Raw genomic sequence first — 22,659 nt, forward strand, 5'->3', positions numbered from 1 at the left:
AGGAAGCTCTTGTTTACCCCATATCCTTCCATGACCTGAAACAAATCTTTCACCTGTGTGGCTATTGTTCAGGCTTACGTCATAACCCGCACAAACGGATCCGCCCATTCTTCGTCGAAAACCTGTCGCGCTCTGTGAGAAGTCAACTTTTCCACTGTTACACCTGAGCAGGTAGCTCAACAGCGACACGCCCACGTCCCGGGGCTGTCAATCAGTTTGTGCAGTGAAACCTAGTACAGGCGGCTCACATGTGCGGATCCAACAGCAAGCCTAGCAGCTTGTCTTCTTCTTCTTGAAAATATAGTTCCGCTGAGGCGTAGCGGTGCTCTATGGACGAAACGGTCAAGGAGAAGCTGGGAGCAGAGGATTAAGACGTCCCTGTCGGCTGCGAGCGGAAAATATGACTCCCTTTCTCCGTATGGGAGCGCATGTTGTGGCTGTGCTCGTGTGGCTGCTCCTGTCAGCAGGCGCGCAGGAAAAGGGCACACCTGAACTAAGCTGCGGCGAGGTAACTGACTTAACCGACATTGTCAACTTAAACTTTAAAATTACACCTAATTGGTCTATTTCTGCTTCATAAATGTTTATTATGTGATAACATCGTTCGTTAACGTTGTTTTATGGTGCTACGTATGAACTTTATTGTTTTATGGGTCGGGATTCAGGAAAGACGCGCATCCAGGCAGGGATCCAAGTTTAATGTCCATTACTTATTTAGCTGTCCTGAGCATGACACCTTACCTCACTGACCCAGTTCTGGCCAAGTTACTTTCACACAAAACCACTAAACTTCTGAGTAGTATGAAACAGCCTTCTAAAATAAAATGGCAATTTTCAGAGTTTCATCCTACATTTTTTTGTAACTTTTTTTTTCATGACTGCACCTAAATGCACTTTGAAGAAGTTAGAACATCACCTAAAAGTTTATTATTTCAGATCATTAAGAGGAGCTCCTGTATTTTGCAGGTTCATTACAGAGAGGGTGATACATTTCATGGATGATTTTGATCATTAACTTACTGTTTTGCGAAGCCTAAAATTCAGTTTCTGTGAAGATTAGATTAGGACTCGTTTTAACGCAAACATATTAAGTTTTTGTTTTACAATGACTTAAATCATTGGAGGCACTGACTGACTTTTCAGTTTTCCATTAAGAGTTCTTAAAAAAAAAAGTCTGTTTGGGGTGCCGTGTCGTGAAAAGTTGAGTGGAAGAAAAAAGTATGGAAAGAAAATGCCCAACCAACTGAAATAACTTCAGCCTTCCGAGAATTATCTAAGAGTTTGGTGGAGATTCACTTGCCACAGACTGCACTGTAACTGTTGCATTCCTTGTGGTAATCCCCTACTGAAACAGAGATTATGCCTGAAGTGTTTTGGTCTCATTGGTTGGCTGATGCCTGTTTGCCCCCTCCGGGGTGAAGATAGCTGTTTGGTGTGCTGAATCCAAGCGTATAAATATAAATTTGAGTGACAGGAAGAAAATGTAATTTCAGAAGTACACAAGCAATAGGTTGAAGTCTTAGTAGATGCTTTGCACTAACACGATACGTTTTGTTTTCTCTCACAGATTTACAGAGCAAGTTAATTAAAAATATGTTCTTGGAGCTGACACCTGAAACTGGTTGTACTAAAATTAGTCGAGTGGAAATAATTTATACAATAAACACGGATACAGAATCAAACCAAACTGCGGAACATCTGGGATGAGTTTGTTTTGACACTGTTTCCAAGTGATCATCTGGAGCTATTTATGGAAGCATAAATTAGATTAGGTTACCTCTTTATTTTTGCTTCATGCTGGTGTTTTATTAAATAAATTATTATTACAGCAACAGTCTTCTATAGTCACACATTTTTTGGGGGGGATAAAAACACATTTGCCACCAGCACTCCGCCCTGATTTAACCCAAATTCCACTTTATCTTCACCTGATTTAACCAGTCAGACATGCCATAAAAATAAATGGTTAGTTGTAAATTACACCCATCAAACGCATTCAGAAAGCGGGGAAATAACAGATGAAGATACAGTGGAATTAAGGAGAAAACTAAAAGTATTTAAATTGGAGTTATTTAAAATTGAGGTCATTTGATTTGCCAGGCACAATGAGCTTCATGTCACCTTTGAACAATTTCTGAGCTTCTAAACATACAGAACCCTCCATTTTTACTGGGTCACCTGGTAAAGATGTGCCAAAACCTTCAAACTATCTGCTGCTCTGCAGATGCAGTAATAACAAGATGATGCAGTTCCCTAAAATTCACCCTTTGATATCTTTTTACCACCCTTGATGTGATCCATAATGGGAGAATAAAGTCTTTTTACAGCCTTTTGTGTCACAATTTCAATTTCTTCAAACGTTTTTTTTTCGTTTATCATTATCCAGACTGTACATATTGAAAAGAATAGGCAAGTATTTTCTTGTCAGCATTTCATGAGTTATGTAGAACAATAGATATTTGTCTGACCTAAATGCATGTCCTCTTGTCTTTCTCTTTTGGCACATGTTTGCCAGAGGTTAGCTGTATATGTTCCTCTCTTCTTTTACCAAGATAGTTTATGCATTGTTGAGCACAGGAGGAAAACTAAAAAAGCCTTGTAAAAAAAAAAAAAAAAAGATGTTTTTATGCAACGGGTTAATTTTTCTCTTCCCCAATAAGAAAGTCTCCCAGGCTGTGGGAACCCTAGCTTTTTTATGTAAAAAAAACACTTTTTATGGGTAAATATAAAGTTACAGATGAATTAAAAAAACACACAAACATAGAAGATTAAATCAGTTAAAATTAAACCCATTTGAAGGTCAAACTTATGAGAAATTGAACAGGATCAAAGTAACAGTTTATGTGGAGTTTATGACTCATTGCTGAGTTAACTGACACAGTCGGCAAAAAAGCCCTGCCGACTGGAGGCATCAAAAATGAAACCTAAATTCAAATACTGTTTTTTGTTCATGTTTTTTCAGATGAAATCTCTATGAAAAGTGTTGTGAAAACCTGACACCCACCAAACACATTCAGTAAGAGAAGAAAGCGGGGAAATGTACTAAAAAAATGATTTTAGTGCATTTTTTCTGTTGTTTGTCATAGCCGTTGTTCCGTGTTAGAGGTGGAATGAGGTTCAGAAGCTTTAGAGAACACTGTGACGCTTTTATGAAAACTGCACCCAATTTTAAACAAATGTAATGTCCTCAAAGTCCACAGTCTATAAAATTTTAAAACAGCCAGGTTGAAATTTAGTTTTACTCTTGTAGTGGTTTTGTTTTTGTATAAAAACCTGTGAATACCTGTTAAGCCAGTATTTATTCTTGATGTGCTTCGTAGGTGTGGTTCATTAACATTTCCCTTATATCGTTTTTTCCTCGCCTCCAGGGTCTCTCCGACTGCCGCATGACCAAAGGTAGCTGCATGACATCGGTTGTATGCTTCTGTTTTATAATGACAAGCTCGCACGCCTGCAGTCGGTCTGAACAGGCGCTCTTTGTCTTCAGTATCTTTCAGAGATGCCCCACCTGATCCTTATGGCTCTCTAAAAATTACACACGTTCATCTCAACGCCACTCACTGCCACCCTGCCTCCTGTGAACCATGTCTACAAATTGAAATCAGTCTCCAAGGTAACTTCAAATATTTATTTTCTAAAAGAAATCTACAGTGGCCCAAAACCGTCGACAAAACGCACAAACCACAACAAAAGCCATAATGCTAATGAAGCTATACTAAACTATTTATATATATATATATATATATATATATATATATATATATATATATATATATAGCTTCTGTTGCAGCACTGTGGCTTCTGTTGTTGCTTCTGCAGTATTTACTAGTGCCGTTTCTTTGCTGACATAATTGCATGTTGCAGTAGGTGCAGACTTCGAAAAGCAGAGTCCTGACGGATCAGGTGACGACAGCGATGAAGAAGGTATGAAATAAACTCTTAAGGAGGGTAGTTAAAGCTCATGTCACATCATTGGTGCGCCCAGTAAAGGGGTGGAAGAAGTTATAAAATGGTAGAAAATTGTTGCCTTACTACCTTTACTGGTGGGAAAAAGTTGAAAAGTAATTATTTTAGATAAATTGTCATTGCCTCGTTTAATTGCTCATTAATATTTGATTGAAATTGGGTTTGGAAATGGGAGAGTTTTTAGTTGGATTTCACAGAACTGGAGTGAACAAAGAGAGTCCTGAAAAGTCTGTCAGAACTTCCAGGACCATCAGAAAAGAAACAGTCCCACAGTTTGATGGAATCTACACTATGTATAACAGAGGCCATGAGGTGCTTTCCACACATTCATCCTGTGTTTCCTGCCAAACTAATTTGGAGGGTCTGTTCATCAAATGTGGATGATGTTAGTCTCAGCTGACCCAAGCACTCAGTTGAGTTAAATTCATTATGTTTGTAACTCAACGCAAGCTATTATACAATAGATATTACAATATCTATATTACAATATTATTAATATATTATATTACAATATTACACTAACAGTTCCAACTTATTTAACCAAATCAGTCCAATCATAGAGATATAATTACACTCAATTACATTAATTTTATAATATATTACACATTTCAGGTTAAAGTCCCAATAGCATTTGGCAAACTCTACAAGTTTAGGCTTGTGATGGTATCAACGATTTCTTCCCGACATGTAGATCTTATCTAATGGTGGTTAAAGACCTAAAATGCCACTCCGTGGCAGTGAGATTTTTTCAAACTCCATCTTCATGGTGTTAAGATGAACTTGGATCTTTATCCACCCAATCATGTGACAGTGTCATGTGTTTTAAGCTGTTTGCTCTGAATCGAAGTGTGAGCAGGTTGAGATGATCTCTTTCTTTAAAGGCAAATCTTAGCTCTTGATGGTCAGTACAAATCTGTTTGTGCCGACTACCACAACATAGTTACCTTTAGTTACATGGCTGGACTAAGATCCAAGTTTATCTCACCACCAGGAGCCAGAGGGCTAAGACCCGCCTCCTGGCTCTAATTGGTTGTTTCTAGTTAGCACTGGGAGAAGGCGAAGGAGTTAGATTTTGTTTTTCCCACAGATTAACTGTCTCATACCATACTGTCATGACATAGTGACACCATCAATAAATATGTAAAAAAATATGTATTTTTTATAACAATTACATGAAGTAAGGTGATTTTTTCCCCCTCAATTTCTCTCTATTGATTACATTAACACAGTAACCAACAAACCTCCAGATGAGCTTATTTAAAAAGGTAGAATTTTCCTGACTTACAAAAGATAACCAAATTTTAAGTCCTCTGTGTGTCTTTACTAGGATTGCTAATTTTGTGAATGACACTTCAGTTGGCTCTTTATAATAACTGGGTCTCTTATTTATATATATATATATATATATATATATATATATATATATATATATACACTGCTCAAAAAAATAAAGGGAACACTCAAATAACACATCCTAGATCTGAATGAATGAAATATTCTCATTGCATACTTTGTTCTGTACAAAGTTGAATGTGCTGACAACAAAATCACACAAAAATCATCAATGGAAATCAAATTTATTAACCAATGGAGGCCTGGATTTGGAGCCACACAAAATTAAAGTGAAATGTTCCCTTTATTTTTTTGAGCAGTGTATATATATATATATATATATATATATATATATATATATATATATATATATATACAATACTGTAATTTGTATAAAATTTGTTTTCTTTGTCTTGTAGCTATTGTGAAAGTCTGTCTCTCCTTGCCGGGATCCATCGAATTCTGCAGGGCAATCCATTTTAAACCAGCCCACATGAGCGCGTCCTCCAAATACAAGGTAAGCCTTGTATAAAATGCAGCCTCAAGTACAGTCCTGGTAAAAGGACACCATCATTAAAGTCCATGGTTTTACATAGATTTTACATAGCAAGCATTATTAAAATTAGTCATCTAATCCTCTTCTGGGGTTGCAGTTTGAAACGCACAACCTGTGCTGAACAACACGAGATCGCATGTAACCCTTTAACACAAATTCAACAAAAAGTCTGAGGAAATGTATCAAAAATTGAACCCGCCTGTACTATTTCCACAGGGATTCTTATGGTATAGAACTGGGTTTAGTTAATTAAAAATACAGTCAGGAGATCGACAGGAACTTGAAGCGGATCCGTGTAAGCAAACTTTGTAGGACTCCAGTAATGATAGCAGAAAAGTAATTATTGCAGTCCATAAAATCTGACAACGGTTAGAAGGTGCTCTGTTCATCGGCACTGAGAAAAATGTCTCTAATAAACTGAAAATATTGAGGACACCACTCAAACTTCTCAGAAGTGAACATTCTACCAGATTAAGAGTAAATCCATGAGGTGAATCAAAAGGTTTTTCTGAACTTGGAGGCAAATCGATAGCAGAGTGACTAAACATTTAAAGGGTTTAGAAAAGTTCATTCAAGTCCAGGCCTTGCCCTGACTAAAATGCTCTGATAGGACCTTAAGATAGATCTGCATACAACTTCTGAAACAACTCTTTGAGTAAAGAAAGGGCCATAAATTCCTCCACTACAATGAAAGAGACTGATAAGATTATCCAACTGATCAGAGCCGATGGTACCGCAAGCAGCTGAATCTCAGGGTATGTTTGGCTTTTTGAGCACAGCTTTTAAATTTTGCTTTAATTTCGGTCAAATAAATGAAATGAACTATGCTTCTAAAATGATTAAAAAAAAAACAAAAAAAAACTTGCTTCTAAATATTTACATATTTTATAAACACTACTTAATTTTAACTATGATGGTAGATAGTGGTCCCTAAAGATCAAAGGTATTTATTTTGCTTGTGTAACAGGCAGTAAAGTCTCTCTATTCCTACTAATTCTATTTTTCGAGAAATTATTCCCTTTGACTTCTTCCTGGTAAATTGATGTCATCCTCCCACGTTGTGTGTTTGAAAAAAAAAAGAAAAAGAAAAAAGGACGAACCGAAACCTGTAGACATGAGTTTTTAAAGCAACACCCTGGAGCGGAAGCAGAAACGTGTTCGAACATCTTGTGGGCAAGATGTTTTTGCTTTGCTGTGTTCATTAAATTCTTTGGAAACTGATGCACGTTAATGCCCAGAAACAATTACCAACATCACTTTGTTGTACTTTTTAAAAGTAGATTGTGAAATTTTATACATACAATGTTACCTGAAGTACAATATTCAATGAATGTGTGTTACAAAAGGGGCTAGTCTGAGCAGAAAATGCTCAAGTTTACAGTAAGAATATATTCATTTGTTTTGTTAATTTGACTTTTATTGTTCTTGCTGGATTTATTTTTGTTTATGCTGCTGAATTCTTAAAACTGAATAAGATAAAATTGTGTAGAAAGAGGGAAAGATGGATAAGTAGAATATCGTAGGTCTAACAGCGCCACCTGATTATTTTTAGTAAATCTTTAAAAACAGATGTAATCAAATTTTGTTGTTTAAGCTAAGGAGCCCTGAACAAGGAAGTCAAGTATATTATATTTATATATTATGTTTCTTATCTACTGTCTGAATCTATGAGTTGTAGTTCAGCTCATGTTGAGCCAAACTTTCTTAGACAACAGAAATATTAAAATCAACCTCCAAGGCTTTATCTTTATCTGACTAATTGCTACAGAGCTTCTCTTCCTTATCGGATTCTCCTCTTCTTCCTGTTCTAATCATTGCTGAAAGCCCTGAAGTGAACTTCTGCATACTTCTTATATAGTTATAGTCTATCATTGTTATTGGGCTGTTACAAAGTAATTACCGTAAGTAGTGCTTGAAATACTTTTAATGTTTAAAATGATAATTTTTAAAGAAATATAGTTATTGTGATTGTTTTATTTAGAATGAACATCCATATGAGTGACTTGCTTCAGGTGAATGCACATATTTCTAATCTATGCTAACTGTATTTACCTCGGCTTGTACAACAGCCTCATTTGTTTGTGGCACAGATTCAACAAGGAATGAGTTGGAGATGATTTGAGATTTGTGACGAAGTGCATTACTATGTTAAAGTAGTCATCAAGTTAGGAACAATACGACTTTTATGAGACTGTGTTAGGGATGGGCAAAATAGACTTAAAATTTTATTACTAGAATTTGTGGTATGTACTGACATAGATGTAAAAGTAGTCACAAAAATATTTATAGCTTCTTTGTAATCTCTCAGCATGTCACTGAAGTTCAAGCCCAATAAATATTAAAACTGCTGATAAAATCATATGATTTTTAAAATAAATAAAAAAAATCTTTATCAGATAAAGATTTCTGATTTCAGTTAAGATTTCTGTACACATAACACAGGTTATGTCTGCAGGTTATGCACACATAACCTGCATTTTATCAAATATTTGAATTTATGGTTCCACGTGGAAATACCGTAAAAGAAAACGGTCTATTAAGATGCACTATTGGCAATCCTGCCAACAGTCTTAAGTTTTTGAAGTTTTCTGACGTCATTTGTTTTTATCATGATGAATCAAAATTCGTGTCATGGTAAGAAATTTTTCACCATAGTGATAACTGAAAAGATAATTGCCCAATTCCAAAACTGTGCAAACGCACTGTACAAAGTGCCAGCTGGCAGAGAAGCTCTTCTCCTTCAACTTTCAACATGTTGTGTGTACGGATGGTATTGCACAGACCCTGGTTGTAATGAACGGTTATTTAAGTTTCTTTTACTTTCCTAACTTTTTCAGTTAGGATGCAAATTATCCTCTTACATCAATAATTTGTCTTTTACTCAGACAAGATCTGCTCCTTGTTTGCTTACTTTTTTTTTGGACTCAGATCTAGCTGTGCATGAACATCCAGATCAGCTCTTTTTGAAATCCTCAGACAAGCATCTGGGATCATCTGCATGCTGCATTTAAAATAGCTGAAATTTACTTTATAATTTTAATATCGTTTCTTCTTAATTCTGATGTTCGGGTTAATCTGCAGCAAGGCACGGCCATCATTTCTAGATACTTGAATATTACTAGCTATTTAAATTGAAAAACAAGCTCCAACTTTTCTGCTATCTCGATTACAACCTCTTCCCAAAGCGAGTAAAACTTCATTGGAGCAGACAGACCATCTGTATGGTGCAGCATGAGCCAAAGTTACGTTACCAAGAATACACTATGAATGTTTTGAACTGTTCAAATGTGACTGACATCAGCCTATCACATTCGCAAAAAAAAGTGTTATTTAAAGTGTCTGGATGTTATGTCATTTAAAAATGCAATGCAGATATACAATGGATTGACGAGGGTATAAAAGTTTACATTGTTTTTATATTTTTGGATAACACAGTTGCGACTGACGGAGAGAGTGGATTTTAAGGCTCCTATTGTGGTCACAGCAGATTCAAAGGAAACACAAATGGTCAAAAATATCACATTTCCTTTGGAAAAAGATGGTGAGTTAAAGTGCTGTAATTTCTGGCAAAACAAAAAACAGCAGGGTCACTGAGTTCCTTTTCCTTCCTCTTTCTTTCAGTCTGTCCCTTGAATCATTCTCCAGAGCCCAAAGGTAAGAGATTAACATTTCACAAATAGAATTGTCCACAAAAATCTATAGAAATGTTACATTCAGTACTGTATTCTGTCGACTGATGACACAAAAGTAGAGCCTTTTATAAGACGTACGTTTCATTAAAACTAGAGTATCTCCGACAGAGAAACATGGAAATAGTAGTGCGATGGTGTAGGGTGCTTTTCTGCTTCATGACCTCAACGACCTGCTGAAATTGATGGAAACGTACCGGATCAGTTCGATTAAGCTCAAGTGCGTTTGGGTTAAGCAACACGACAGTGTCCTGAAGCACATTAATAATTCCACCTCTGAATGAATTTAAAAATTAAACAAAATGAAGATTTTGGATAAGCCTTGTGAAAGTCCAGACTTAAATCTGGTTGAGATGCTTAAAATCTTTTAATGTGGCTGAATTAAACCACTTCTGCAAAGAAAAGCAGGTCAAATTCCCCTATAGAAATTTAAAGCCAAGTACCACAAATGGTTGAGGCCACTTTGTTGCATCCAACTGTTAGGTTTAGGGAGGGAAGTTGTTTCTCACGGTGGCTTGGATGACGTTTTTTCCCCCCTTAATTAATGAAAGAAATCATAATTTAAAAACTGCATTTTGCATGTTGTCTGGTTATCTTCGTTTGTTATAATGAAAATGATAACTGCATGTGACTTTTACTGTGCTCTGTGAATTTTTGTAAGAGAACGCATTATCTGGAATCATTTGTTTGTTTGTCCTAGCACATGCCGTCACGCAATGCATTTAAAAAAAAGACTACGGTCGGTTGTTTACGATGACTGACATGTTCCTCTTCCAGTTCCTAGGCTCCATGTATATGACACAGAAAACTTGGTCCGGCTGCAGCTGCAAAATATTTCTTCCACACAAGGGAAGATCTATTGGGTAATGGAATGGGATGACATATCTGGACAGCCTCTTTTGTGGGTAAGTCATCCCTGAACTATCCAAAAATGTTCATGCACACATTTCAAAACGTTCAATAATAAGTTTCACCTGTGTAATTTGCTTGTCTGTGCAGCCCACCAACAAGAGTGAAATAGTTATCCCATCATATCTCATTGCACCATGCCTATGCTTCCTGGTAACTGGAATTTTAACTTGGAAAAATATTCATTTACATATGATGAAAGGAATGATTAAAAAGTAACTATTTTTGTAGGCATGGTTTGATAGTAAAGACATGAAAGGGAAGTACTGTCCTTTCACAAATAAAACAGGTAAGAGTTGTTTCCTGATGTCGCTGTCCGATCTTATCTGCTTCGTGATGCTTTGGTTCATGGAATATGACGTGCCATTTTCTGCTTTTTAAAAAAAATTTTTAATAGACGCTCTGAGAAGAATGCAGAACAACGTGTCTGTGGCTATGGTGGAGTCTCCGTTAAGTACTGGGGGCACGGAGCTGAGCTGGAATGTAACCTCTCCCTGTAAAGTGCAGACAGAGGTGCAATTGTGCAAGAAAGACATGGCAGGAGGCCAGTGTGAAGAAGTGACGGGCTCCAGACAGCAACTTGGCACTACTGGTTGGAAGGCGGTGCACAGAGTACACTGGGTAAAAATAAAAAAAACATTCCTCAATATGCTACACCCTCCGTTCACAAAGTAGGTTAGATCGATTCCAAACATTTGTCAGCTTAGGAGACTTATAAAGATCAGAGGTGAAATGATTCGTATAAAAGAAAAGACATTGTTTGCTTGATGCCTGGCATGAAGTATTTTTACAAGTCAGGCAGCGTTATTGTCCGAGATGTCCTTGCGCATCACAAGTCAGACATTCGATGTGGTTACATCTGGTTACATCGGTTCCTGTGCTTTCAGATCATTTTGAGATCTATTTATTGCACTTATTAATTAGCATTTTAATTTATTCCTTTTTGTCCTTTCAGCAAGCAGGGGAGTTCTCGCCACGCCAACACCCACACCCTCAGCTTTGTGTGCAGGTACCATTTGTACTTTTTTCTTCAATAAACCCTCACTGTTTTTAACAACATTTTGTACTGAGCCATTGAACCAACAGTCACTTTAAACCATTATGCTATAGGTTAAATCTGAAGGGATGGTCTCGTTCTCAGAGCCCCAGTGTCCATTTGAAAGTAAGAATTCAAACTACTCCATACTCTACATGATGTCCAAAGTTTATTTTTATGTAGATTATGTGTTTAATGCATATTATTGTACAGTTCATGCCTAAGAAAAACATGTTTCTCACAAACTTTACTGCCTCATCGTTGCTCTTTTTGTCACATTTTTATAAAGTAGACCACTCTGAACTCACTAATAAACATGTAATACGTTTCAAAGGCCTTTAATTAGAAATACACCACTTTCATGCAAAACTCTGTTAGGTCAGAAAATAAGAGTAGATTCACGAGTTTCCTTCTAAACTCTTAGTTGTCTCTTTATGTACTGAATTGTATTCTTTTTCTTAAAAAAAAAAAAGGCTTCTTGATTTTTTTTATTTATTTTGTTTTACTTTAGCACATCGAGAGAGATGGATTCTTCTGCTTCTCGTCGGATTTATCCTGATATGTCTGGCTATACTTGGAGCCTATTTGATACGAGGCGTTCTGAAAGGTTGGCTTCTTTAGGATACAAAACTGAATGTCTCTTGCGGTTAGTATGAAAACGTCTCAATATTATTTCTGCTTTTTCTCCAGGATATGTTTGGAGGTGGTTGAAGGATGATGACGTCAAAGGTTTGTCTAACTCTTGTTTTTTTGTTTATGCTGACAAAAAAATACCAAAAACCTTTTGCTGATGTTACAATTCCTTTAAAAACTAGTCTTACAGCTTAAAATCTTCTGCTTCAAATGAAAATTTCAGTTTGTTTTATTTGAATTTTATGTTGTAAACACAAAGTAGAGCATAGTTATAAAGGAGAAGAAAATGTGTTTTTGAACAATTTAAATACTCCGCCAAAGTGTATTTAAATCTCAATCCAGCTTTTCTGTGACGCTTAGAGGTTGTTTGAGGAGATAAGTGAACAAACGACATCACTGCAGACTAAGGAACATGCCTGCTATGTCAGAGATTAACTTGTAGAAAAGTTTAAAGTAAAGTTTTAAAACAATGTCAAAGCTGCAAACCTACCAACTGTACTTATCTGTAGAGGAGATCAAGCTGAAAATTAGCCACTGTAACTATGACGGAGGTGCAGTGAACCACAGCTCCGGTAGGATAATCTGTCTAGAGTGCAACAATTAGTCGTCCACTCCACAAATCAGGGCTAATTCTGTGAGAGTGGCAAGAATCCAGCTCTAAGAAGTCCTGTTCATGGGTTATGGCATAAAAGAAACAGCTGTGAATGGTTAGCTTCGAGCAGCAAACTTGTACAACAACGGAGGAGTGACTAAGAATAAAGTAAATCCATGCGTTAAAATGGCCACGTAAAAATCCAGACATTAATCAAATGGAGAATATGTAGAAATCTTTTGAAAATACCCCCTGGAAGCTTTTATTGCAGTGAAAGTGGTCCTTCAAAGTATTGGCACAAATATATGCTACACTTTTCATATTTTTAATTGTTCAGAAACTTGAAAAGTATCCAATGTCTTTTCTCCACTTTACAGCCATGAACTCCTTAGTGTCTGTCTGTCGCATAAAATTAAGATAAAATCCACAAAGGGTTTGTGTTTATCACGTGACAAAATGTAAAACAGTTTTTCAAGGCAGTGCAAAAGTTACATTTTTTTATTTATACCAGTTGCATAGTTCAGGCGGGATTTTTCTTTTTACTCTGTGGCTTAAAAAGTACATTTGATTCATTTAGTGTTAATTTATTACGACATGCATTATTTTCAACAAATACTGAATTTGCCTTGTGATTCACCCAGCATGAATGTTTTCTTTCTTTCAGGTGCCGTGGGTGGCGGTCATGTGATGCTGCTATATCCGCCTGATGATGACAAGCGTCTGCCAGAGCTCCTATGTCACTTGGGTTCATCTCTTCAGGCCCTGGGCTTCACCGTGTCTCTTGACCTCTGGAGCCAGTGCGAACTCAGCGTGCTCGGCCCCGTGCCGTGGCTCCACTCGCGACTGGACCGTCTGAAGCGGCAGGGCGGCAAGGTGGTGCTAGTCCTAACCCAGACCACGTGGGCCAGAGCCGAGGAATGGGGAGCCCGCAGCTGCGAGAACAATGAAGAGAACATCAGAGGAGTGGAGGGGGACTCTGCCTTGTCCCGCCACGTGGATGTTTTTGGCGCCTCGCTGAGCTGTATTCTTGCAGACTATTTACAGGGCCGCGCAGGCGAGCGGTTCATGCTGGTGCAGTTTGAGTCACTCCCTCCTGCGCCTCCAGGTGGCTACCGGCCGCTTCCACGGCTTTTTTGCGGACTCCATCTCTACAGCCTTCCTTCCCAAAGTCTGGGCTTTCTGACTGAGCTGGCGGGCTCCAAACAAATTGCCTCAGCATCAGCAAGGCGGAAAAGAGCAGGGGGGCTTCGAATGGCATCCAGAGCGTTTGCCAAAAGGCTGTCGGGGTTCACAGCGGGGACAAATGTGTTGCACCTTGCTGGTGTATCTCCAGGCTGTGTTGGGCGGGAAGAGGAAGACTCTGGGGAAATACTACTATTGGAACCAAATTTAATCACACCACCGTCCAGTCCTGATACAGTGGTCGGTAAAATGGATTGGGTCTGACAACTAGAGAGGATCGTAAAGGACAAGTTATGGGAGGCTTCAGTGAACAAATATACCTCAATTAATGCACAAAGACATCCATTTTCTGTTTGCGTTACCCTTACTGTATTGTGGGATGCTGTCGCTTGATGATCTCCAAGTGTCTCCAGAAGTTGTTGGACAGAAGGCAGTTAAGGGTTAGGATACAACTGCATGACATTAGAACATCTTTCAATGGAAATAATATTGGTAAATATTGCATTGATGATATCAGTTACGATATGCCTAATATTTTCCTTCTTGTCTCTATTGTCTGTGCTTCAATGTTATTAGCGTCCAGTGTGAGGATTTGCTGCAGTGAGACTGTGAGATTAATATTGGAAGAAAATGCAATTTCATAAGTTTTGGAATATGTTGGCTGCAGTTATTGCACTCCAAAGACTCCTTTGAAATATGTTTATTGGGCAGTCTGATATTGCGATAATTTTGCGATATACTGTGCGGACCAGGGTACACCCTGGTTGGGTTGCTGATCCAGGACATGGCAACACAGAAAAGCACAAGGCAAACAACCACACAGACATGTTCTGTCACCTGTGGGGAATTGAAAGAGAAACTTGGCGCACTTAGTTTGGACAATGTGAAGAAAGTGGAGCAACTGGAGAAAACCTACACACGCATAGGGAGAAAATTTGAACTCAAGAGTTCAGAAAATACACACAAACATCTATAGTTAGTTTGAAGTGACCTGTTTACCAGGTTTCTCAACTGTGGGAGGAATATGACATGTTTGGGAAAAAACGCTCATCCATAAGGACAACATGGAAATTGTGTGGGACATGTTGAGAAAAAGCATAATGTTGTTCAACAGTTTTGCTAGTTAGGTTTATCAAACAGTAATGTCAGCTTGATAAACCTGGATGGTGTGTTTAGCAGCAAGAGCAGTTTTATATGATAAACATCAGGTCAGTAAAGCTTGAGCAGCTAACGCTTAAGAGAAACTTGATCCAGCACTGGAACATGACACTACCTGGAAAAACAAAATGCATTAAATATAGAAGATCTTTTTAGGAGTTTGCAAATTGTGTTTGATTGTGATCTTGAAAAAGCAAAATGGCATTAACACAAAACCTCAGAGAGAGCATGCACATGATATTTATACCAACCTTTTCACAGGCACTGTGTGTATTTAAGTCATTTTACTTGTACATGATGGTCTTCCACTTCATCTGGACAGTAAAAACCGTACAATTCACGAAAGAAAAAATGCATAGATATGACAGACTGTACATGTAAATATGCTATATGGTTTGCTCAGGAATTCTGAGTTGGTTTTATACTGTGATTTCTCTTAAATGTTTTGATATGGGATTGAATAAAGCATTATTGTACTTCTCTATAAACAACTTTTGCTCATGTCTGAGTAAATATGTCTGAGTAAATAACAGATACTTTAGTTTGACTTACTACAATTTCACAATAAAGAGATGAAGCTCAACAGGAACACCATGAAGATGTAAAATTAAGAAGAGATGTGCCAGTCAGCACTTTGGTTGTATGGAGAATATGGAGCACTGCAGATGCAGTGTATGAGTTGGGTAAAACAATACTCAAGAGAAGCACTCAATAAGCATGTTTTTACTCAAAATTTAAAAAGTAGCCATCTGGGAAATTATTTCCGTAGGTGAGCTTTTTGTAGCTGTGAACATTACATTTGATATATTGAAAAAAGTATTTAATCAGAGACAAAAATACATTTAAAGTACAAATATGATTACAAAGCAAATTTAGGTAGAGCAAACACTTTTTCTAATAAAATTTTCAACATAAAACTTATCAAATCAATACAGTACGTAACATATGTGTAGAGGACAGGATAAAGTATGTGATAATATATCCTGTTTGCTGTTTCTTTCCTTGACTTCCAAAAAACTGATCAGGCTCAGCAGAAAGAAAATAATATTAAAACAACAAAGTGTGTGCGCAAACATGGGGTGTTACAGTATACAAACAGTGAGACTGTGGTGGTAGATCAGGTGAGCACTATCTTGTTTGCAATGGCAGTGCCTAAAGGATGAGCTCCGGTAGGAGTCTACTTGAAATGATAAGGGTGGCTCACACAGAAAAATGTTATCACAATTAAAAGATGAGCTGTTCAAGGTTGTTCTATGTTTTAAAATGGTTTCAACTGAGCAGCATCACGGAGAAACGTTTGCGAATCCCCAGAACAAAAATAATAATAAAAGTAAAAAGAATCACACATGTGGTGGCAACAACTGAACTCTGAACGTAAATCTAGAAATGACACCGAACCAAACTGAAGTCTAAAAATCCTATTGGAATTTGTGGTCATAATTCTAACGTCTAACTTTCCTTCATTAAATTTTGACTTTTGGGGACCTTCTATTAATTTTCCATTCTTGAAACTTGTAAATTCTAACACTAAAAGTAGTGAATGCAAAAATGAAATGTCATCCTTCAAACAGTCTTGCGCTGTTACTACATCTGCAAATAAATACCTTTCATTTCAAAGTAAACAGAGTCATACAAGAGCAGTGCATTCAGTATATGAAATAATGTCAGATTACACATAAATACGCGGTGCACAAGATAACCAGGGAAAAAACGTTTTAAAACGACTCGAAGATAATCAGTTAAATATAAATATAAAAATCGAGCCACTCAAAAATGAATAATAGGTTAATTTAATAATTTGTCATTTCAGAAAAGAAAATGTGATATGACCGTTAACACACATCATCGATGGGTGTGACGGCTCTGATGTGTGATTGGCTGATAGATTAAATCCCAGCAACGTCATATCCTGCGTGGCAGCCGCTCCATGGAAAACACAGAAGAGCCTAGAAGCCAATCATTCATTCATCCCAACGGAGTGCAGTCTCTGCCCGTCCCACTGCAGTCCAGCACCACGGCTGCTGCAGGAGCATTTCCAGCGTTAACCAAACATTCTTTGGCTGAAAAGTAAAAGTTAAAGGAGGATTCCTAAAATGTGAAGTTGGCCGGCTTCAGGTGACAGTGAGCCAGCAGGGACTGAGACGATCTGTCGGTGGTGCAGCAGACGTTGTGGTTTAATAACGAGGTACAGAAATAAAAATCTCAAAGCAAAAACATGGAGGTAAAACGATTAAGCGATATATATACATATGATTGGATAGTGCCTCCAAATAAATAAAGTAGCGGCCAGAAGAGCAGTTTTTATAAATACGGTTGACTAATGCTAGCAGCTAGCTGACCTTAGCTGCTAGCTGGTGCTGATGTTGCTCAGCTAACGTTGAAGTCAGAGCATCTTAGTCTGGATAAATAGCTTATTTTGTTGTTTTTATTACTACATTACTGTGCAGAATGTTACATACATATGATTTATATAAAAGATAAATGTTGATTTATGAGATGTACTAGTATTTCAGTGGGTTATCTTTAATTGTACCTTACCTTGTCTTAAAATTGTATTTTAATTGCTTGTCCTCCCTTGTTTGAAAGTTTACTATTACTGTTTTAATTTATTGTTTTCTCATTAGCATTTACGTTAAATGTTACAGTAGACATACAAGCAGGCAAATCATGCATTTCATCGAAAGAGCAGTCCTATCTGCTACAATGGAACATTATTGGGCAAGATTGACCACCTGTATATTATTATTATTATTTATTATTATTTAAGTCTCATTAAGCTCAAGAACTGCAAAGGTTGGCCTGACCAAGAACAGAAATGTCGCAGTGGACAAGACAAATGGACAATAACAGAAACAAACATTAAAAATATTCAAAGTGCAAACAATTTGACTAATAAAATGTAGTATGGTAGTTATTACTGTAGCGATTAAAAATAAATAAAACTGTAACAATTTCAAACGAGCAGTTTCTGCTGTCGGTTTCTTAAGATGGATCCAGAAGATCTCACTTAAACAAGTTCTGACAGTTTTAGTTCAGATTGGAATGCTTTCCAAGCATAGAGGAGAGAGAAACTGAAAGCTTTCTTCCCAGTTTCCGTTCGCATGCGAGGAGCATAGAGGCACAAAATGTAATTCGATCTCATGGTATAACGGCTTCAGTTTTCTGAAGAAAAATGCATACATATGTAGGAATCAAGCCAATAAGAACTTTGGTAAATCAGAGTAATACGATGTTGCTTGTTCCAGTGAAACACTACTGTATCAGCAGCAAGCAGTTATTCAGACATGGAATAACGTTGGCTGTTTTACCAAGCAGCTTTTGGAACTTTTAAGGCTTTAGGGAAGTTTTCAAATCAATAACTGCAAAGAAAATTACACTCAGTGCAGATGAGCTTTAGAAGACCAACGTGTCTCTTCAAATTTTAGAGACCCTCTGTCTGTCTGTTCTGGTGAAGCACATATTTTCTGTTTGTCCTCTGAAGGATCATGTGGGGAGTCTGGCCTTTCCTGCCTGCTCTGGTGCTTCTGTCAGAGCTCTCTGTGGAGAAAGTCCAGACGGCGCCATGCCAAACCTGCAGAAAACTCACTGAAAGCTTCATTAAGGTAAATCTGATAAACTGCAAGTTTTCACTTGACATCTTTTTATCGCGCTCTTATTTCTTTGTTTCAAACTGAAGGATTAAAAAATTTACGTTTTTGTGCAGGGATTAGAAAAAACAGCAAACAAGAACTTTGGTGGCGGCAACACTGCATGGGAGGAGGAGAAGCTGGCTAAGTACGCACGCAGGTAGGAGTAGTTTCTGCAGCTGACCTTTGAGGTGCTGTGGCCATTTGTAATTAACATTCGTTTTGTCTATTATTCAACACTTTCCCTAGAATGTTTTTTGGTTTTAAATGTTGAATTTTTCTTCTTCATGTATTTATTACTCGCATATTTCTGTGGTTCAACCTCTGCCTAATCATCGTCTCCTCGTTTTAGCGAGACTCGGCTTTTGGAGATCGTCGAAGCCGCTTGTGAGAAAACAGATTTTGAATGTAACCGTCTGCTGGAGCAGATAGAAGACCAGGTTGAGACGTGGTGGTTCCACAGGTGCAGTACAGCTTTAACAAGTGTTAAAGACAAGCACTTTGAGATTTTTTCTAATGAAAAGTGCAGTACAAATTAAATTGATTATTTATTATTATTAAGTTTTTTTTTTATTTTTCATTATAAACCTGCCTTCACGCTGTGCTATCATGAGCCTGTTTGAACATTGTGTTTGTTTTCCAGGCAGCAGGAGGCACCGGATCTGTTTGAGTGGCTCTGCATTGAGCAGCTAACACTATGCTGCCCACCTGGACACTTTGGACCCGGCTGCAAAGGTGTGCACAAGCAGGTTACTTCATGTTAGTACAATAAAAAAAGAAAAAAAAAAGAAACAGAGTCTACATCCTTGCTTACTTCCTTCATTGCTGCAGTATGTAAGCAAAGAGCTGATCATTGTAATCGTGCTAATTTGAAGAGTGCCCGTCTGGACCTGGGGGTGTGTGTGGAGGTCTGGGCCGATGTGAGGGTGAGGGCACTCGTCTGGGCGATGGGGAGTGTGTCTGCGACCCGGGTTACTCGGGCCAGCTGTGCCAGAGCTGCGCTGATGGTTACTTCCGGGAGAAGAGCTCCAACGACAGCGCAGGGGCTTGCTCAGGTGCGACATTTCCCTACTGCTGTTTGCACGTTTTTAAATCGCCGTCGTGTTCAGCAGGACCGGATGTTGGTTTGATGTTAACGGTTCTCGCCCACGTCTAGCGTGCTACCACTCCTGTAAGAAATGCTCAGGGCCACAGGACTACAAGTGCCTCGCCTGCAAACCTGGGTGGATCCTTCATGACAACAAGTGTGTGGGTGAGTGTGAATTTGGTTGTTTTGTTTTGTTTTTTTTTTTTGTTTGTTTTTTAGCAAATTTGGATGAATACACTTCCTGTGACTTTTACCACGTCTCTTGTAGACATTGATGAGTGTGGCACAGAGCTGGCTCGTTGTCCTTCCAACACTTACTGTCATAACATAGACGGATCCTACGAATGCAGAGGTACGGTTCCTTCAGTATGTATTGATCTCTATCAAACAAAATCATCCTGGTTGTTTCAATTGGCCAGCATGCACGCTGACATGGGACCGAATGGTTTAAAACCAACACTGGTTGGTGTGAACTTTATTGTTGCGGAAATAGCAACATTTTCAGTCTCTGTGAGGCTTTTGAAAATTAAGTCAGAGTTAGTGCATCAATTACCAATTTGAAGTAATTTACTAGATCCTATAACTGGTCAGGAAATGCTGTTTGTATTATTGTCTTGAAGATGAGTTTGTTTTTGCATTCATACCAAAAACGAAAGACTTTGAGTTTTTTTTAAGAAAACTTAAGAAACATGAACTGTGGTGGTTGTGAAAACTACAAACTTGACCACAGCAGACAGTTGCTGCTCTGCTATCTGGCAGACCATCACATTGACAGTAGTGATGCTGACCGTTTCACCTTTGCGTCCAGGCTGTGACCAGGCGTGTGTGGGCTGCATGGGCAGCGGTCCGGCTCGCTGTAAGAAATGTGCGCGTGGCTACAGACTGAAAGGAGCCAAGTGTCTTGGTATTCAAACTGTCATTAATTATCTGTGTAATTTTTAACACGTAAGGTTATCCTGGTGGAGGATTCAGCCATTTTCCCGTGTGTTCCCTCTCAGATATAGATGAATGTAGCGAACGCGCAATAGCGTGCCCTGGACTGAACGAGGCCTGCATCAACGAGGAGGGCTCCTTCCACTGCGACTGCGCTGAGGGATTCATCAGAAGAGACAGCATTTGTGTGGAGAATAAGCCACCTGGTGAGTATCGGGTTTTAGGCAAAGCAGTACGAACCCAAAATAGTCTCCCGTCTGTATTCTCTCTGAATAGTTTGGATTAGAATCGATGCTGCCAGTGTTTTATACCTTCTGCTGTGTTTAAATACAGCTGATTTGTACATTAAGTATTTTTTCCATTTACATATTTAAAAAAAAAAAAAAGAGTTTAACATGGGGTGGTAACAGAGCCGTATAGAGAGTGACAATTAAAACACGTTGATGTTTGTAGTTCTTAGGGATAGAAGGCACTGTGTCTGTACATTTGAAGAGAAATGTACGGTATAAATCTAAAGTTTCTGTGTGAGAAATACTGGCAAGAAAATTGCGCGTAAAAGCGGCATCAGTTATGCAGCAAATGTTGACCTCATTGTTGGAAAGCAATCCGTAAGGAGATCTCGGTGAAGTTTGGACTCTGAAATCTGAGTTTGCTTTCGTCTTGCCTCCTCAGCTGGCCCAGAGAAAGGTCTGTTTGACGACATGACGGATGACGAGGTCCTTGTGCTGCAGCAGATGTTCTTCGGCGTCATAATCTGCGCCCTCGCCACACTTGCAGCCAAGGGAGACATGGTCTTCACGGCCATTTTTATTGGAGGAGTGGCTGCGATGGCTGGATATTGGCTGACAGAGAAGGGAGACTACATGCTGGATGGATTTCTGAAGGGACGTTAGGCTGTCTTCACATGTAACAAAGGGGGACCTGGGGATGCCAGCCAGGAGAGGTGAATAAGACTTGACCGATGGTGGGACGTTATCTTCAATGCTAGCCTTTCAGGGATTAATCATGTAATTTACAAGGGCTTGGATTAATTAATGTATAACCGATGAAGAGGATTATGCAAGGAAAGGTGAAGACTAATGATGTCATGAATGAAGCAACACTGCACTGATATATAAAATACCTGAACTTCATTCCCTACCATAAGCTTTGCCTGTGTCAGGTTACTGCTATACTCCGGATGGTAGCTATGGGCATGCAGTTAGATCAACACTGTCCCCTCAGACTGACCCTAAATAGAGTCTGAGTTGGTTTCTATCACAAGTTTTTTTTTTTGTTTTTCACTGAATGACTTTATATACCTCTTCCTCTGTGAATGTGTGTGCCACAATGCATGTTATGTTCATTTGAAATCAGAAGTACTGCACTGTTTTAATTTATTGTTTACTTTAGCATGATTGTTTTTACTTTTTTTTTTAGCTGCTGGATTATTTACTGGATTATTTATTTAAATGTAAAAGGGGTGTGTGAGTGCAATCTGGATGATTCAACCTAATTACTGTTGCCTTTTTTTTTTTAAAGCTATATTTATGTTTGTGAATATTTAGTTGTTTGTATTATCAATGCAAACATGCAGCTGTAATTCAGAGATTATTTTGGAGAGCCATCACGCCAACACCTCTGATCCATTATCGATCCCTCTTTACCCGGAGTGGAATCGTCCACAGGTGTTTGCTTTACAATAAAAGGAGATTTTACTTTTTAGATTAGAAAGCTGTTGTTTTCTAATGATTAATATTAGAAATATTAACATTTGTTTTATTGCACTTGTTGCCATGCAGCAAAACGATACATGATCATGTTATGCTCAACACATGACGAAAACAATGACTGCTGACATGACTGTAGTCCAGTAAGCCGTCACTGAGGATGAGTCACAAGAGCTCCTTATTAAAGAAACTGATTCTTCAGAGTGCTGTTGGCAGATATGTTAATGAGAAGTCGTGTGAAAGATAAAACA

General features: G+C 38.2%; 2 protein-coding genes across 3 annotated transcripts; both read left to right on the forward strand.

Moving 5' to 3' along the window:
- The first annotated feature begins 142 nt into the window (after positions 1–142).
- LOC106929386 (interleukin-17 receptor C) lies at positions 143–15,544 on the forward strand. 2 transcript variants are annotated; one of them, XM_015006311.2, is made up of 16 exons: positions 143–508; positions 3,369–3,396; positions 3,488–3,613; positions 3,868–3,924; positions 5,718–5,815; positions 9,290–9,395; positions 9,476–9,508; positions 10,321–10,448; positions 10,543–10,605; positions 10,684–10,741; positions 10,850–11,073; positions 11,408–11,461; positions 11,563–11,614; positions 12,000–12,095; positions 12,179–12,217; positions 13,378–15,544. In XM_015006311.2, exons 1-16 carry the CDS (start codon positions 401–403, stop codon positions 14,157–14,159), a joined length of 2,052 nt encoding a protein of 683 aa, XP_014861797.2. In that variant the 5' UTR covers positions 143–400; the 3' UTR covers positions 14,160–15,544. The 2 variants fall into 2 exon arrangements, with proteins under 2 accessions (XP_014861797.2, XP_014861796.2); XM_015006310.2 differs by having other exon boundaries at positions 144–508; positions 3,865–3,924.
- Positions 15,545–16,949: 1,405 nt separating this feature from the next.
- Positions 16,950–22,611, forward strand: creld1b (CRELD disulfide isomerase 1b). The gene is made up of 11 exons (XM_015006309.2): positions 16,950–17,238; positions 18,535–18,655; positions 18,757–18,839; positions 19,032–19,142; positions 19,323–19,414; positions 19,555–19,734; positions 19,836–19,931; positions 20,035–20,118; positions 20,575–20,670; positions 20,765–20,905; positions 21,372–22,611. Exons 2-11 carry the CDS (start codon positions 18,539–18,541, stop codon positions 21,590–21,592), a joined length of 1,221 nt encoding a protein of 406 aa, XP_014861795.2. The 5' UTR covers positions 16,950–17,238; positions 18,535–18,538; the 3' UTR covers positions 21,593–22,611.
- The last annotated feature ends 48 nt before the right edge of the window (positions 22,612–22,659 follow it).

The sequence above is a fragment of the Poecilia mexicana genome, unplaced genomic scaffold (genome assembly GCF_051168715.1).
Source record: "Poecilia mexicana isolate PSO_F unplaced genomic scaffold, ASM5116871v1 scaffold_7, whole genome shotgun sequence".
NCBI classification, from domain to species: domain Eukaryota; kingdom Metazoa; phylum Chordata; class Actinopteri; order Cyprinodontiformes; family Poeciliidae; genus Poecilia; species Poecilia mexicana.

Bases quoted from the DNA above. Each gene is read 5' to 3' on its own strand.
- creld1b (XM_015006309.2), top strand. From the start codon at position 18,539: ATGTGGGGAGTCTGGCCTTTCCTGCCTGCTCTGGTGCTTCTGTCAGAG. The intron at 19,143-19,322 runs GTGCAGTACAGC...TTTGTTTTCCAG, and splicing joins GAGACGTGGTGGTTCCACAG to GCAGCAGGAGGCACCGGATC. The intron at 19,932-20,034 runs GTGAGTGTGAAT...CGTCTCTTGTAG, and splicing joins TCATGACAACAAGTGTGTGG to ACATTGATGAGTGTGGCACA.
- LOC106929386 (XM_015006310.2), top strand. From the start codon at position 401: ATGACTCCCTTTCTCCGTATGGGAGCGCATGTTGTGGCTGTGCTCGTG. The intron at 3,397-3,487 runs GTAGCTGCATGA...CTTTGTCTTCAG, and splicing joins CGACTGCCGCATGACCAAAG to TATCTTTCAGAGATGCCCCA. The intron at 5,816-9,289 runs GTAAGCCTTGTA...TGGATAACACAG, and splicing joins GCGCGTCCTCCAAATACAAG to TTGCGACTGACGGAGAGAGT.